Genomic DNA, 17,007 nt, shown 5'->3' with positions numbered 1-17,007 from the left:
CTATAATCTTTATGGGAGCACATCACCAGGTCTTTCTCCTGCAGAGCTGCTGTGTGGGTTTGAACTGCCCACCTTTCAGTTAGTAGCCGAGGGCTTAACCATTGCAATACCAGAGCTGTAGGTAGATAGATACATACATATGTAGATACACAGATAAAATTAGTGTAGCTAAGTATCAAATTTTATAAAAGTATCTCTTCCTACAAGTCTCTTTTCAAGCACACTTTCAACAACATAGAAAATATTCAAAAGTTAAGTTCCCAATGCTTTTGGTGCTCAGAGGGAAATGGTTTAACAAATCTGATCACTGAAGTTGTAGTTAAATTGGAACTTTCCCAGCGTTGTTCACAGGGCTCTGGATTCCCTGAGAAAGTGAAACAGCTCCTTTGAGTCTGTATAGATCTGCTTTTTTCTGTATCACATTTTATATTTCTTTGCTTTCAATTACTCTCTTCTCCTGAGAGTTCATAATATTTTATTCATAGTAAAGGAAGTTTATAATTTTAGAAATTGAAATTGAAGAATGAGAAACTATATAGCATTATATCTACCAGGTTTGATATAATCAGCATTTTCAGCATAATTTGATTATATCATGTGTGTTTGTGTATTTATATTCCATGTATATATGTGTGTGTATGTATATGCATATCTATGTTAATCTATATCCATATCTATATCTGTCTAATCTATATCTAGCTCAGTGGTGTGCTGACACCAGTTCATCCTGGTTCATGAGAGCTGACTGATAAATTTTCAAGAATTTTGTGAGCTAGGGAGAGTCACGTGGGTAGACTGAAACTGGCCATGGTGAGAGTGTTCAGACCACTGAAATTGGCAAAAATACAAATCAGGGTTTTTTTCTTCCTGGAAAGCTGGTTGTTAAGCAATTTACCAATATACCATAGCAGGTTTGGTCAGTACAGGGACTACATACGTAGTTCATTTAGAATTGAAGCAAAAATCATTTTTAAAGAATAGCGAAATTAAAAAAAAAAAAACAAAGTTGTTAGGCAATGTAGTCAGTAAGTACATGTATAGTCTTAAATACTGCCCATTATTCTTAATAAATATTTGAAAATAAAATGATAGAGTTTAGTATATTTCTTAATCACTGAATGTGTTTTAGCACATTTGTACAAAGCTAATTTGGAACATCTATTGACTTATTTTTTAATCCAAGTGTCTGCATTTATGTTTTTTTGATAGTTGCAGAACTGTAAACTAAAAATTAATGAAAATGAAAACTACATGCAAAGTGGAAAAATCAAACTTTTATTATTGATAAAGTTTTTTGTGTTTTTTTTTTTGTAAACTTTTGTGTTTGGTGTTATTTTGTATTCAATGTGTGTGTACATGCACATACACACATGCACACCCACACTTATATGTATAAATCTCAACAAATTATTAAGGAAATAGGAGCTCTAGTTCATTAAATATTCTGTTTAATAATTAGGGAAGATTTATATTAAAAATTATGCCAGGCTTACAAGTAAACTACTTGTCCTGAGCAAACAACTCCCTCTCTCTTTCCTTAAAGGTTTGAAATTCCTTGGTTTCTATTTTCCCCTTTGGACTAACAATGTATTTCATTTAAATGTGTACACTCCTGGTTCAGTGAATGCTTTGTCTATCAGTCATAGATGCCTAGTGGGAATTTAATTTTATCTGTTAGATTTCCTTCTAAGAATGCTGAGAATGGAGGGCGGCTGCTGAGCAGGCTGTGCACTGGAGTTGTGCATTACAGTGACCCTGACTGGGAGAGACCCTGAGTTTTGTTGAGCAAAGAAAGAACACATGGAAAGAATAATTTCTGAATCTGGAGCTAGCTGGAATGAAGGAAATTCCAAAAGCGGACATTTCTGAACAATGACAGGCCAGCAGGAGGGCATCAAGTCTCCGGAAACATTTAACCTTTCTTCTAACTACAGATGACCTTGGCACCCTCAGGGGCATCACTTTGACCAACAGGAGCTTACGTATAGATATGGAAAGCCGTGAGGTAGGCTGACTCTGAGTCCTCAGATAATTCCTTGGAAACTAGTTTCTGAAAATTCAATCCATGACATTTATTTTCTCCCTTGATTAGCTGCTTTTTTGTGAAAAGCAGAGTCCAAGATTTTCTGGATAATTGCAGGTTCTGGTCTTGCGATGGTAAATCAGGTGGATAGATGGAGTTGTTATAGAAGTATCAGCAAACTTTACAGCAGTAGTTCACACATACAGCTATTATACATTCATTTTTGTTATTTTCCTAAGAAATGGAGCAACCTAGGAGTTTGTGCTACAGTAGCGTCCAATGCACCATAATGATTACTTCAAGAACAAAGAAGCACATACTTCTGGGGTTCTATTTACATACTGATATTCCACACTCAAAACAATGACTTCTTGGTAAAATGCAATACTTAAATGGAACACTGCCTTTTTATAAAAATAAGAAGTGTGTTTGGAAAATTAAATATCTTTTAAAAAATTGAAAATAAACATACTATCACAGCTTAGGGATCTAATAAACCATGTACCAAGGAGTTGAGAAAACTCCTATTTTGGGTTACATCCTGGTACCCCTAACATTCAAAAGCTGCTCAGCAAAAATGATTTTAGCATCTCAGTGGCCTCTATCTATGCAGTCATGTTCTATTCAGAAACCATTTTAGCATATCCTTCATGCATTGTGGCTTTTCATGACAAAGTACTGTTACGCCACACAAATAAAATAAAAATTGCTTTAAGTGTGTTTTCAGTATAAAAGAATTTTGAGTTTTAGAGCTCAGTATCAAAATTAAGCGTGTTCTGTAAAAGCTTAAATTAATCCATTCAGTGCACTTGTTTTCAAACAATGAGTCTATCTTGATTTTCTATCCTAGATAGAATTTCAGCTCAATTGCATCATTTTCCAGATACCTTGGAAAAAGGATTTCCAAGTACAGAACCCAATACAAAGATGCTGAATGTATTCTCTGTGATTTAATTCTATTTTTAGTCCATATTGTATATAGATTTCACTACAGGAAATTTTTCTCATTTGAATTGGAGGAAGTGATCTTTTTCAAGTAATTCCTTTCTTGGTATTTACAAATGCTATCATGCTGACTATGGATATTCATTGGGAATCAAGGGGGAAAGTTCAATTTATATTGTTTTGAGAATAAATGTTTCAGTGATCATAAAATCTTTTGATGCATTCTTTAAATACTTAGAATGGTTATTTGCTATATAAACATATTTGTACAGGTTAGTTTTCCTCTAAAAACACTGTAATTTTGTTTAAATACTCAAAAATGAGTAATTATTTAAAAATACCTTTTATCATTTTATATGTGTCACTGCTGAAAACCGATGAGCTGAACAGGTAAAACACACAGTGAAATAAAAATATATCTTTATATTATTATTTTTGGTTCATGCTCGAGCTGTTATTTTCCAAGTGATTAATCCCTGATGGATTACATAATGTGACCAGGTCTTTAGTTATATTTTTCTTGTCACATATTGGAGGCAAACCTGAGGATAGATCATTGAAAAATTGTTTTTTTTTCTCTTGTAAAATATTTCATTTCTCCATCTTCTTTTTCAGTGGTCTTTTGAAGAATCCAATCTGTTGAGAAAATATAAAGCATAACAGAATTAATTATTTGAATTTTGGTAATAAATACAAATCTTGAATAAAATTTAATTTAATAGTATTTTTGCAATTCTGGGTATTTTTTATTGACCTATTAAGTAATATGGAATGTCAAGAAAATGACATTAAACAAATTATTATTTTATTTTTAACTTTTTTGTTATACTATGTCTCCTACTAAAGGATAATACATGTATTTAAATCATTTAAAGTGTTCTGCGAATACATTTTGGGAGACATATAAACTGCAGTTAGCTGGCATTGACTCTACTTTGACTTAATTATCCCCGCCACCGACCCCCCCACCCCACCCCAGGATGTGGCAGAGAAACTTCCACCAAATAATAGATGGTCATAAATTGAAGGAATTAGAGCTGATGGGGAATCTGGTTGGTACACCTGTGGCCCAGGTGAAGGGGAGATTTCTGAGTGGTCTGGACTAATGTTAAATGTATCAGAACATCTGCCTACATAGACTTTACATAAAGAACCTCTTGTATACACCCTACAGCATTTGGATATGAAAATGAAGTCACTGAATATATGAAAAATTGCATGTCGTAGTGAAGGAGAGTCATAATTTATTATGCTTTGTGACTTTTGGCATCACAAAATATATTTACTTATTTCCTTCAATACAGAATAACAACAACAACAATAAACGATTGGGAGCTAGAAGGGACTTTTGTGATTACTTAAAATGTTAAAATGTTAAAATCTTAAAGAAAAAGGAATTTAAAAAAATTAAAAGAGAAGTGGCTTTTTCATCCATGTATTTTTTTTCCAAGTTGAGACCGCATTATAATAGTTCAAGCAAAGGCAATGATTCAAACCTTTCAAAGTATGGCACCTTCATATCATCTTAATCATGAAGTTATAGTGAATTATGTAAGGTAATTAAATTTTTTAAAATAATGATTATTGAACAATTGAGGGCTTAGAGGGGATGAAGGGTGAAAAGTATGCATTTTTAGGTTAGAAAATGTTGACTTCCCCCAGGCCAGATCTAGTTGGTGGTGGATGAGGAAAAAGTGTGGTGAATTTCCCAGTGACCAGAGGACAAATGAACATGAAAACCATAATAAACCTGTCTTTTCCCCAGAATGTCAGTTCTCCTACATGTCTCGGTCCTTTTTCTTTGAGCCAACTGTAAAAGTCCCAGATTCACAAACCATTAGGCCTCTTTAACTTGTCCCTGCATGTCCTGAGTCAAAAATAAACCAGCCATGGCTTTCACAAAACCAGGTGGTGAATTCTACGACTTTTTTCTTTCCTGCCCCACCCAACTCTTGATCTTCTATCCGTCCTCTCTGAAATCTATTTACTTCTTTTCAACTTTCCTTTGCCTTCACATATTAAATGCTCTATTTTAAAACTTAATGTCTGGTGTCTAAATTTTCCCACCTAACCAACTCTATTAACACTGGGATCTTAAGGAAAGTTGGATGATTAGAGTGGATATTAGAAGCATATAGCTTATAGCTTCAAATTGAACTGGGCCATTCCTAAGCAAAATCTTGAAATAAGAAAAGTTTGATTTTGGTCCTCAAACTTTCTTTGTAGTATTTGCTTTCCTTCTTTTTCTTTCCTCCAATTTGCTTAATGATCCTTTCTATGCTTCCCTAGTCCAAAACCCTATTAAAGTCCCTGGCACAGGTAGGTGCTTAATGAATATATATTACATAAATATTGAATGAATTAATTCATACTAATAAATAAAAGGGTAAAAAAATTAAGATGCATGAGTGAGGCACCCTCACAAGCACAATAACAATCCTCTTCCACATGTTGCTGTAAAAAATTAGCATAGCACGCTTCCAAAAAAACCTCGACGGAGGAGGGCAAACAAATGCAGAAGCAAGTGTTATTTGTGTAAAAATACGGTACATTGGATGAGGAACAAAGCTGTAAGATTAACAAATAAAACATCAATGGTGGAACTTATGGCATAAGTATCAGATCAAGTTATGGGAGAGGAACTTTCTTCATTCTCGGGGTTCCTATGTGGATAGAGCCACATTCTACGCTATTGGTTAGTTGGCAGACTGGGCTTCTCCCTCAACATGGCAATAAAGCCACTAGTGGTACCATGCTTCAGGACGTGTTTCTCAACCTACTTAAACCTGTGTCCCCTACAGAGTTTCCCCTCTCAATCATTAAATATGTTTATTCCTCAGCTACTAAGGTTTTCTCAAGCTTTAATTTCTGCCATGTGTCCAAAGAAAAGGAGCCCCAGTGACACTGTGGTTAAGCTCTCGGCTGCTAACCAAAAGATCAGCAGTTCAAACCCACCAGCTGCTCCACAGGGAGAAAGATGTGGCGGCCTGTTTTTGCAAAGATTTACAACCTTGGAAATCCTATGAGGCAATTCTGCTCTGTGCTGAGTGGTCGCTGTGAGTTGGAACCGACCGGAGGACAGTGGGTTTGGTGTTCTTTCAGTCCTATGAAGATAAAGCCATAAAGGCTGTGCTTTCGGAAACTGAATCACTGATCCAGGGGGAATCTTTGGCCTGTCCCTTGATGGAATCTCAGACTAGGGAATTCAAATGAACTTCAGGGTAGTGGGATTTGGAAGAAGGAGGAAGAAGTGATAGTCTGAGGTGTCTTCTCCAGATCTAGTTAGTATACAGAGATGCCTAAGGATGAACAGAGCTCTACTGAGCCTCCTGCAGACTGAATGCATGTTTCAGAGAGGTGACAGCACAGCTTCAAAGCAGGAGTGGAGGTAAACTTTTCAGTAGAATGGAGCCTGCTGAAAGTCCAAGTGCAACCAGAGACCCTCATTATGAAATCAAATATTTTTGCACATTTCAGGGAGTTCGTGACCCTCTTGAATGAAACTTAATTCCTGCAGCTCTAGGGTAAAGAGCCCGGTGGCATAGACTGCAGCAGTGGGATACATTGGAAAGGGGATGGGCTTTACAGGTAGGTCATTGCTTGAATCCAGTCATTTACTAGCTGATAATCTTGGAAGTTATTTAATCTCTCCTTGCTTCTATGTTTCCTGTATAAAATGTAGTTAAAAAGACTTAGTTGAACTAAATAGACAATAGACAAGTGGTAACTTTGGTGAAGACAGTACACAATACTGGGGAAGCCAGCACAACTTGTACCAGGCAAGGTCATGGAAGCTCTGTAGACACATCCAAACTCCCTGAGGGACCAAACTTCTGGGCTGAGGGCCGCTGGGACCATGGTCTCTGGAAACATCTAGCTCAACTGGCATAACATTGTTTATAAAGAAAATGTTCTACACTCTACTTTGGTGAGTAGCATCTGGGGTCTTAAAAGCCTTTGAGCAGCCATCTAAGATTCTCTACTGGTCTCATCCCTTCGGGAGCAAGGAAGAATGAAGAAAATTAAAGATATAAAGGAAAGATTAGTCCAAAGGACTAATGGACCACATCTACCACGGCCTCCATCAGACTGAATCCAGTACAAATAGATGGTGCCCAGCTACCACCTCTGAATGCTCTGACAGGGATCACAACAGAGGGTCCCAGACAGAGCTGGAGAAAAATGTAGAACAAAATTCTAAATCACAAAAAAAGACCACACTTACTAGCCTGACAGAGACTGGAAACACTCCGAGAGTATGGCCCCCGGACACCCTTTTTGCTCAGTAATGAAGTTACTACCGAGGTTCACCCTTCAACCAAAGATTAGACAGGCACAACATCCCAGCGGCAAGGACTAGAAGGCAGGAGGGGATAGGAAAGCTGATAACAGGGAACCCAAGGTCGAGAAGGAAGAGTGTTGACATGTTGTGGGGTTGTTAACCAATGTCATAAAACAATATACGTACTGTTTAACAGGAAACTAGTTTGTTCTGTAAACCTTCATCTAAAGTACAATTAAAAAAAAAAGACTTAGTTGAAAAGGCTGTTGTAAGGATATCAGAGTGAATCAAAGCAAGAGAGAATATGCTGTGAGGGGTTAACAGTGTGGATGCTCGAGTAAAATGGCCCAGATTCAGCTCCTTGCTCTGAACCTTACAAAGCATAAGGCCTGGGAAACACTCAACTTTCCTGTGCCTCAAGCTCCTCGTTTACAAAATGAGGTTTATGACACTGTCCACCTCACAAGGTTGCTGTAAGTATTAAATGAGACAGTATGTGGAAATGCTTAAAATGGTTCTGGCACATAGTAGCACTCAATGTGATAGCTCCCTTCCTTCTACTTTGAAATCTGAATTCTAATTGCTATACCTCCCAAGGAAGTGGCTGAACTACACCTACTAGTCAGGACAGTCCAAACGTTTGTTAAATGACCTTGCTTTGGACCTAAAAAAGAAGACCAAGAATCCAGAAAAATGTATCAACACATTTACTGGATGGAAGGATGTGTTTATTTTTATGTATGCTTTTTCAGACTAGTGACTGAAAAAAAAAGTGAATGAAATGTTGTATTTACTTGTTTTGAACAGAGGTATGAGGCCAGGGAGAACTATCCAAATATCAGCTGTTTTCTCCTCTTCTCTTGTCAAGGGTGTACTAAAGCTGTAGGAACAGGTTCAGTGCTAGAATAAAAGATTGTACTAAAAGCAATAGGCAATAACATTCTCTCTCAGGGGTAGTTTATCCAATAAGCAAGGTAAGCATGGGCTTACTTGTGCTTACTTACTAATCTGTAGTGAACAGTTTCACCATACCACATCAAGGTGAAACCCATGTGAAATTGCTTACCAAGGACTAGTAAGTAAGCACAAGTAAGCCCATGCTTACCTTCCTTACTGAGTCATCCACCCCTGTCAGGGATTGTAAATTTGAAAAGAGGCATTGAATCTGTAGGAAGATGCTGTGGGGTTGGGAGAAAGACCGAAGCTGGCCATCGCTAGAAGCAGAATCTTTGACGTGATGAAAAAATGTGAGACTGTTTGCTATAAATTAATAAGCAAGCACAAGCAAGCCCATGCTTTCCTTGTTTATTGGATAATCTGCCCCTGCGTAGTAAACAAAGAAGTTGCATTCTATATTTGAAGCACAATCTTGACACCAAAAAGCCAGGCCTTGGGTACCACAGTGTGGCAAAGTCAGGTATTACAGAGAGCGCTAGGATCTTGTAAACTAGGAGAACCCTGAACGTTTGATATGGTGAAGAATCCTGTCTTGGGGACTTCATTGGAGAAGAGCTATGGATTCTATTTACTGAACTAAATGCTACTAACCTTGAACACAGGTTTGCTCATCTTCTCCTCATATAGTAATCCTCCAAAAAGCAAGAAGTTAATTATTATAGAAGAGTTAGAAAGAATAGGAACAGTAGATAATCAGTAGGAGGAAATTTACTATTTAAACTATTCGATTAAAAGACAATTCTGTTGCTCGGGTATTAGAAAAATGAATATGTAGTCACAGTCTGTATTTTTAACATAGTTTAACTGTTTAACAAAATAATAGGCAAAATGTAGGATGATACTATGCTTGAATAAATGCCAACTTGATGTTTAATTAGAAAAGCATTAAATTCAACTTTTTAATGGGATTTTATTCCCTATTAAATTTATTCTAAAAGCAATTATCTCAGTTCTGCTGACATTGAAAATGATTCAGCTAAGGGCTTGAAAAATCTTGCATACCTCACTCTAAGCAAAATATCTATGTAAAAACCCAGATTTACCCCAGAGAAAATAGACGGTCATTCAATTTGACAAATGGATTTAATATAGGTCTTGGAAATTGTAAATTATACCTTATATCAACTAATTACTAACCTCCCCCACCATTCCCAGTCAAGGGACACAACTATTGCATTAAAGGTGGTATATTTGTATATAGAGGAAGCATTTGATTTTTAAGATACACAGAGATACATGATTAGGACAAAGTTTATTTTAACCATGAACCAACTTTCTATATGCCCTTAATTTGACATTGGAATCCACACTTTTCTTTTTCTACAAAATATGTTGTTCATTCTTCTCTGCTTATAAAAGTAATACATAATTATATTAAAATTTCAAATGTTACAGACATATGAGAGTCCTCTATAATCCCAACCTCTAGAAAGATCCTCCATGATCTGGGGATACGCGCAGTCCAAAATAAGTACATTGTCTTTTTTTTTTTTCTTTTACAAAAATGGAAACAAGTTGTTTACAGGCTTTGAAATATGTTTTTTTTATTTGTATCCTGGTCATCATTTCAATTTTTTTTTCCTAACAGTATAGCAGTATAATACTGTATTCCACAGTATGGATGCATCATAATTTGTCAATTTGCTGTTGATGATCTAAACAGAAAGTCAAAGGAACTTTGGTGCTTACCTTCCACAGGGCTAATACGAGCAGCATTAACAGCAATAATCCCGCAAAAGCACTCAACAGGATAACCCATAATGGCACTCTGCCTGGTAGCCCATCTTTGGATATTTGAATAGCAAGCTGGGAATTATTAAACAAAATTGTGAACATTAATAAACACCTATTAGCACTCCCAGAACATTGAGTTCTAGTAGGTTATAATTTTCTATCACACAGTGCACTTTATCTCATTACTACATACAGAGAAAACATTGAGTTTACATTTCAAAATGTTCTCCAACTATTCTAAATCTCTCACCATGTCAAATTTATTATTAATGAAAGATATTTATTATCTTATCCTTCAGAAATTTATACATAAAGAGCAAAACGTCAATGAATCAGAATGTTCAAGGGTAGGGTAAATTTCTGCATAACTCCTGGAGAACCAAAAGTATCATGTGTTTAAAGATGTTATTAATACATTTCATTGCATTATACAAACAGTGTAAGTTTAGGGTTGGAAGGTCATAAGTTGCATTGACATAAAAACCTGACTGGGTCTCATTGTTTTATTTTAATGTGCTTTTTTTTTTTTACATTTTTAAATTGAGGTATAATTTTCATACAGTAAAATAAACAAATCGCAAGTGTACAGATAAATGATTTTTGTATATATATTCACCCCTAACGTGCTTTTTGGAGCCCTGGTGGTGCAATGGTTAAGAATCCGGCTCTCAAGCAAAAGGAAGGCAGTTAGAATCCACCAGTTGCTCCTTGGAAACTCTATGGGGCAGTTCTACTCTGTCCTATAGAGTCTCTATGAGTTAGAATCGACTCAATGGCAATGGGTTAATGTTCTTTTTATTATACCACATTGTCTGTTTTAATTGAGCTTTATTTTAGTCAGCATCTATAAGTCAGATATCAATGGAAGTAAAATTGTGAAGTGGACAGCTTTTAGTACTTCAGCTACTTAGGGACTCTTATTTTGGAACTCAAAATCTCAATAAAACTTGATTGCTCTGTGTCCCATCCTTTAGGTTCCTGAAAAAAATAACCCAAGGTAGATACCAATGACTAATAATGGCTCAAGATTCTGTATTTGCATTTAACAGGGGACATCTCAATTTCCTATCCTAGAGGGAAGATTAGGTGTAGAAAAGGAAACTATCAGGGAAGATATTTGCATACTGTGGATACCAATCCAAACTCATCAGATCACTGTGGGTAGGTCCCTACTGGATGGTGCAAATGGTTAAAGCCCTTGGCTGCTAAATAAAAGGTTGGAGGTTTGAGCTCACCTCAAGGTACCTTGGAAGAAAAGCTTGGCAATCTACTTCTGAAATATCAGCCGTTGAAAACCCTATGGAGCACGGTTTTACTCTGACACATACTGAGTCGGAGTTGACTCAATAGCAACTCATTTTTACTGGTAGTAGTATAGTTATATACAGAGTGGGACCTTTTAAGACAGATTCTAAACACATCTGTCTTAGTTACCTAGTGCTGCTATGACAGAAATACCACAATCGGATGGTTTTAACAAACAGAAATTTATTTTCTCACAGTTTAGGAGGCTAGAAGTTCGAATTCAGGGTGCCAGCTCTAGGGGAAGGCTTTCTTTCTCTGCCGGCTCTGGAGAAAGGTCCTTGTCTCTTTGAGCTTCTGCTCCTGGGCGATCTTCATGTGACCTGGCATCTCTCTCCCTCATCTCTCTTCTGCTTGCTTGTTTAATCTCTTTTATATCTCAAAAGAGACTGACTGAAGATACACGCTACACTAATTCTGCCTCATTAATATAACAAAGACAACCCATTCCCAAATCAGATTATAACCACAGGCACAGAAGTTAGGATTTACAACACATATTTTGGGGGGACATGATTCAATTCATAACAACATCTAAAACAATTCCCTGAACTTTCAGATACAGAAACTGGAGTCTAGATGGGATCAGAGATCCAGGATCACACAATTACCAAATGATCACTTTTAGTAATTTTATCAGTTTAGGTATGATTTTCTTGTAGGATGAAATATAGAATAGGTATCTCCATAGGGGAATTTTTAGATAATATTTAGGGGAAATAAAACTAGTTTTAAAGTTTTAACCCAATATATTTAAGAATCAAATCTACTCTTTCCAATACTATACATACTCCTAATTTTTAAGAACTAGTAAAATTTTAGCTTTTCTTGTGGGGAGGAACTTTGCATTTTTCAGGCTAGTTGCTCTATAAAGTAAACATTATATACATAATTCTTGCTTTTTCTTTAACAGTGTATACTTATCAGAGGTCATTGGCATTGTAATAATTTGAAATAAGCAATTTTAAAAGAACATTGAATGTTAGGGTGCTTCCAAATAGAACTTCATGACTCACTCAGTGCTGTTTTTCCTTCTGGGATATTTAAACTCTCCCATAGTAAGGGGGGAATGATGCTGAAGTGCCTGGGTTCACAAATGCTTTGGTCATATTTTAGAAAAGGCAAGAGTAAAAAACACCACTGTATTTTTACCAAGGACTCAAGCCTAAATATGTATCAGGGAATAGCACTTCATTTTTGTTTCAAATTTCCTAATGGCTAAATGAAGAACACTGTTAAAAATGTATACGTATTATTCCTGTATAATATAAAAGCACTTCCTGTAAATAAAGTGGTTTTCAAGACTGCTTTTCAAACGTCAGCTGCATTGCATAATGTCAGTTTTTAAGGAGGAAAATTACAAATGTATCATTTATTATCAGGGTGAAAGTAAAAACATCAATTTGCTGTGATAGAAGCGATAGAGTCAAACATGGCATGTTAATCGTAAATATCATGGTTTTCCCAGTTTCTTACAAGAAAGAAGGAGACTGAAATCACACTTCAAGCTAATGAAGTATAATTTGAAGCAAAAAGTGTCTGTCACTTATTGAGAGTAGTTCTAGTCACTGCTTTTGGATCTATAAGCAATTATAAAACATTATGTCATAAAATTCAGAGTGAAATGTGTTTTCAAAACTTAGCATTGTACTTACCTCTCTTTTTTTATTGCCACTATTTAAAATCAAGGATGTATTTTCACTCTGAAGTTCCGCCCTTACAGTAAGATTTAAGCTGGAAAAATGTGTCTGAAAAGCAAACAGGATTTTTAAAAAAATATTATGTTAATCTCAATGAGAGCTTGTCATGTTTGAATAGTGCAATTTTTAAAGCTCGAATTTTTCTAAGAGATTAAAAATGCTGGTTTTGTTAACTTTCCAAACAAAACTGATGGCATCAAATGATGAATGTGCACCCACGCTCCCTCCTTTGCCCCAAAACCTCACTTAGATTCTTGTTATAGAATGGGGAAAAAAACCTAAATAATTTCTATTCAGATTTACCCTTAGGGAAAAACAGACACAGACAAAAACTTTATGCCTACCTCCTTTGGTAGCTACACCCTAGTAATGAGATTTATGTAGATGCTTATTTGGGACTAATGAAATTATTAATATTCAACAATTCTTGACTTACAAAATAGCAATTTAATATGATCAAGTCTAAAAATGGAAATGTCATATGATCAACTAAATACTTCCCGAAGAGAGTAACAAATAATACAAAATATAATGGACTAAGTTTTAAAACAGCTCACTGTCAGACAGATTTGGTTTTATCAGGGGTTAAAACATATCCTCCAAAATATATTTATATGGAATGTAAGTCTGATATAAAACAATGAATCCATAATACATGCGAGCTCTATCTTTGTTAATGAAGTCATTTGATACCACCAGTTTTGAAATACTTATTAGGTGCAAAGAAAAAGGATCAGAAAGACTGAGAAAGGTATGTATCTGCAAGGGGACCCTGGAGATAACTTAGCTACAACAGGCCAGAAAAAATGTGGCCCGCATAGCTGGCGAAATAGAGCCGGAGCTTGGACCCCATTATCCTGCACTTCTGTCTCATGTTCTCTCTATAACAGCACTCTGCTTTGCACATACTAAGCAGGAAAGAAATATCTTTTGATTGATTCAGTATTTGCACAGAACAATGCAAGCCACTTACTTTTATAAAAGTTAGTTTCCATAAGGTAAGTGAAACATTCACTTGGCTCACGTCCGAAGGAATCAGATTACATGTAATGGTAGCAAATTTACATGAACTGCAGTCCTGTTTAAATGTTCAGAGGTACATATTAGTATTCCTGCCGTTTGATAAAAGATACTATATTAGAATATTTAAGATAGCTATTTCTAGGTTTATATTGAATTTATTCACATGGAAAACATGAGATAAAATTAGCATTATCTTATTTATCTGAATTTACCAGAATTGTGCCTCGTTTGAGATTTTCAGATTTGGATATAATCATTTTCTTCCCAGAGTTGATTCCAAGAGGATCCAGAAGGCTACTGGGTTTGCAGTTTGCATTCTAAGAAATGAAAATATTTCTTTGATCAGATACAGCCAGATGTCAGAAGGGAAAATGGCTTGGTGCAACAATGTGAACATCTGTGAATGACAGCCATCACCACATATTAAATATCCATCTTGAGTGTGCGGTATGGAGGAGCCTCTTATGTACCAGTGGATGTTAAAATGCTGTGCTTATGAGACAGCTGGTCCTTGGATTGTTTCTCCAGACTTAATCGAATACATTTTTTGCTTCCCCCAGGATTCTCTACATTCTTGATTAAAGGCAATAAGAACTAAGGTTCATAAGTAGTATGAAAACTGCAATTTTTTTCTTTCTAGATTCTCACAAACCTACTTTTTTGGTTTAGAGAGAAATTCTAAGAGGTGTATTTTTTCATTGCCTTTAGGGTGGTGCAGAAAATATCTATACGATTGTAAGCCAACTACCACTGTTGCTATTTCTTGATTTCTGAGAATAATATTCTTAAAAAAATCTGTGAAAAGAAGACAAATCATCAAATGATGAAATCACTCATGCATTAGTTCGATACTTATTATGCTTTTTAATGTTTCAGGCACTAAATAACAAAGATTATCTACCAGAAAGACTCATTCAATGCTACAGGTAAAAGGAGGTGTAATACTGGTATTGCTTGAGGTGAGGACGCAATAACGTACCTCTTATTTTTGGTGGGGGAGGTTCTTGGCCACGCTGAGAGCTCAGACCTACATGAAAGGTCACTCTCGCTGGGGGTATATTAAAGTGTTTTTTTCTAGTAGGCGAGACAGTTGGAACAGGAAGAGCACAGAATTAAGTGAGTGTCAAAAGACAAAATACCATTCTCATGAACTTCTGAGTATAGACTGAAGAAGACTATTTAGGAGCTATGAACAAGTTTTGGTGCAATAAATGGATGGAAAAAAAAAGACAGTGATTCTCTAAGCACTGTTTAAAGAGGTGGCTGCACTAACAGATCTCCCCAGTTGATATCTATAGAAGGGCTTTAATATGATTATCACTCCAACTTGTATAACTTGTATATGTAATTAAAATGGTTTAAAATGTTTCCCTGAGGTTGTCTCAAATACCTAAATCTTTTAAAACACCATGAGTAAGGAGAACATATACTATGCCTCTCTAACCCCATTTATCTGTATGAAAATTTCTTAATCTGTGTGACTATAAAACAGGCACAAGTCTTCCCCAATTAGCAACTAGTTTATGCACATCTTTGTGCTTAGGATCAATTCAGAAGTCTCTTTAGAGTTGTTCCGACACGCCAAACAAAGTTGTTACAAACATTTTAGACGTATGTCGACAGTCAAGAACCTAAAATCTACTAAATAACCAGTGGAAATTATTATCATGATTTTTATTTTCTAAATACTTCTCCAACTTTGGTAAAGCTGTTTATATCAAGTGGAGTGGGGAACAAGAAGAACTAAGCTTTAAATGCAAAGTGAAAAAAAGAGAGCTCTAATGACAATTTTAAGGCACAGTTTACTTACATTAGAAGATGACCATCCAGTTGGGTACAACACAGGGTAACCATCTGATGTCAAGTTGGGGAATGAAATTGACAACTTAAGTTCTGGCATTGGGAAATGTCCACTTTTTCTAATCTGCAGGGAAAAAAAAATAGAAATGTAATCCATTCTCTCACTTTCAATAACATTCTTTTGGTTTTATGTAGGACTTTGGTTCTTAATTGAAGAATTAAGCTGTGTAATAGTAGCCCTAATGGCACAGTGGTTAATTACTCAGTTGCTGACTGAAAGGTTGGTGGTTCAAATCCACCAGCTGCTCTGCAGGAGAAAGATGTGGCAGTCTGCTTCCTTAAAGAGTACAGTCTTGGAAACCCTGTGGGGCAGTTCTACACTGCCCTATAGGGTCGCTGTGAGTCGGAATCTACTCGACAGCAACAGGCTTTTGGTTTTAAGCTCTGTAATATTTTGAATCCCAAAATGAATGTAGACAATTTATAGCACTGTATAGAGAATAAGGAGCCCTGGCGGTGCAGTAGTTAAAGATCTCAACTGCTAACCAAAAGGTTTGAAACCACCAGCAGCTCCACGGGAGAAACATGTGACAGCCTGCATCCTTAAAGATTTATGGTCTTGGAAACCCTATGAGGAAACCCTATGAGGTCACGAGTTGGAAATAACTCAACGGCAGTGGGTTTGGTTTTGGGTGGGTATAGAGAATTGGAAGGAGCACTGGTGGTGCAGTTGTTAAGCGCTCAGCTGCTAACTGAAAAGTCAGCTGTTCAAACTCACCAGCAGCTCCTAGGGAGAAAGGTGTGGCAGTCTGCTTCTGTAAAGATTACAGCCTTGGAAACCCTCTAGGGTAGTTCTACTTTGTCCTATAGGGTCACTATAAGATGGAATCAACTCCATGGCAATGAGTTTGGGGTTTTTTGGTATAGATAATTGGCATAACTAAACCAGCAAAGAAAAAAAAAAAGTTTAGTGGTTAGTGGTCATATTGTTCCTTCATCCCCCATTCCCAAAATAGGACTGGGATTAGGGGAAATCAGAGTTGAATATTTTTCTCCCTTAGTATGCCCTGAGGAGCCCTGATGTGATGGCGCAGTAGTTAATCGCATGGCTGCTAACTGAAAGGCAGGCAATTGGAACCTGCCAAGCGGATCCTGGCTGAAAGCAGAGAATACCAGAAAGATGTTTACCTGTGTTTCATTGACTATGCAAAGGCATTCGACTGTGTGGATCATAACAAATT

At 36.3% G+C, this 17,007-nt stretch overlaps 1 protein-coding gene across 1 annotated transcript in view; it reads right to left on the bottom strand.

Moving 5' to 3' along the window:
- Positions 1-3,475: 3,475 nt before the first annotated feature.
- Positions 3,476-17,007, bottom strand: part of ITGA1 (integrin subunit alpha 1) — a 187,510-nt gene continuing 173,978 nt past the window's right edge. The window contains exons 24-29 of the mRNA XM_004380455.2: positions 15,777-15,890; positions 14,179-14,283; positions 13,917-14,021; positions 12,899-12,991; positions 9,897-10,013; positions 3,476-3,604 (exon numbers count right to left, since the gene is read on the bottom strand). Coding sequence (XP_004380512.1) covers positions 3,560-3,604; positions 9,897-10,013; positions 12,899-12,991; positions 13,917-14,021; positions 14,179-14,283; positions 15,777-15,890 — 579 coding nt within the window. The 3' untranslated portion in view covers positions 3,476-3,559. The remainder of the gene's footprint in view (positions 3,605-9,896; positions 10,014-12,898; positions 12,992-13,916; positions 14,022-14,178; positions 14,284-15,776; positions 15,891-17,007) is intronic.

The sequence above is a fragment of the Trichechus manatus genome, unplaced genomic scaffold (assembly GCF_000243295.1).
Source record: "Trichechus manatus latirostris isolate Lorelei unplaced genomic scaffold, TriManLat1.0 scaffold00074, whole genome shotgun sequence".
Taxonomy (NCBI): Eukaryota; Metazoa; Chordata; class Mammalia; order Sirenia; family Trichechidae; genus Trichechus; species Trichechus manatus.
This window is presented reverse-complemented; position numbering and strand designations above follow the sequence as displayed.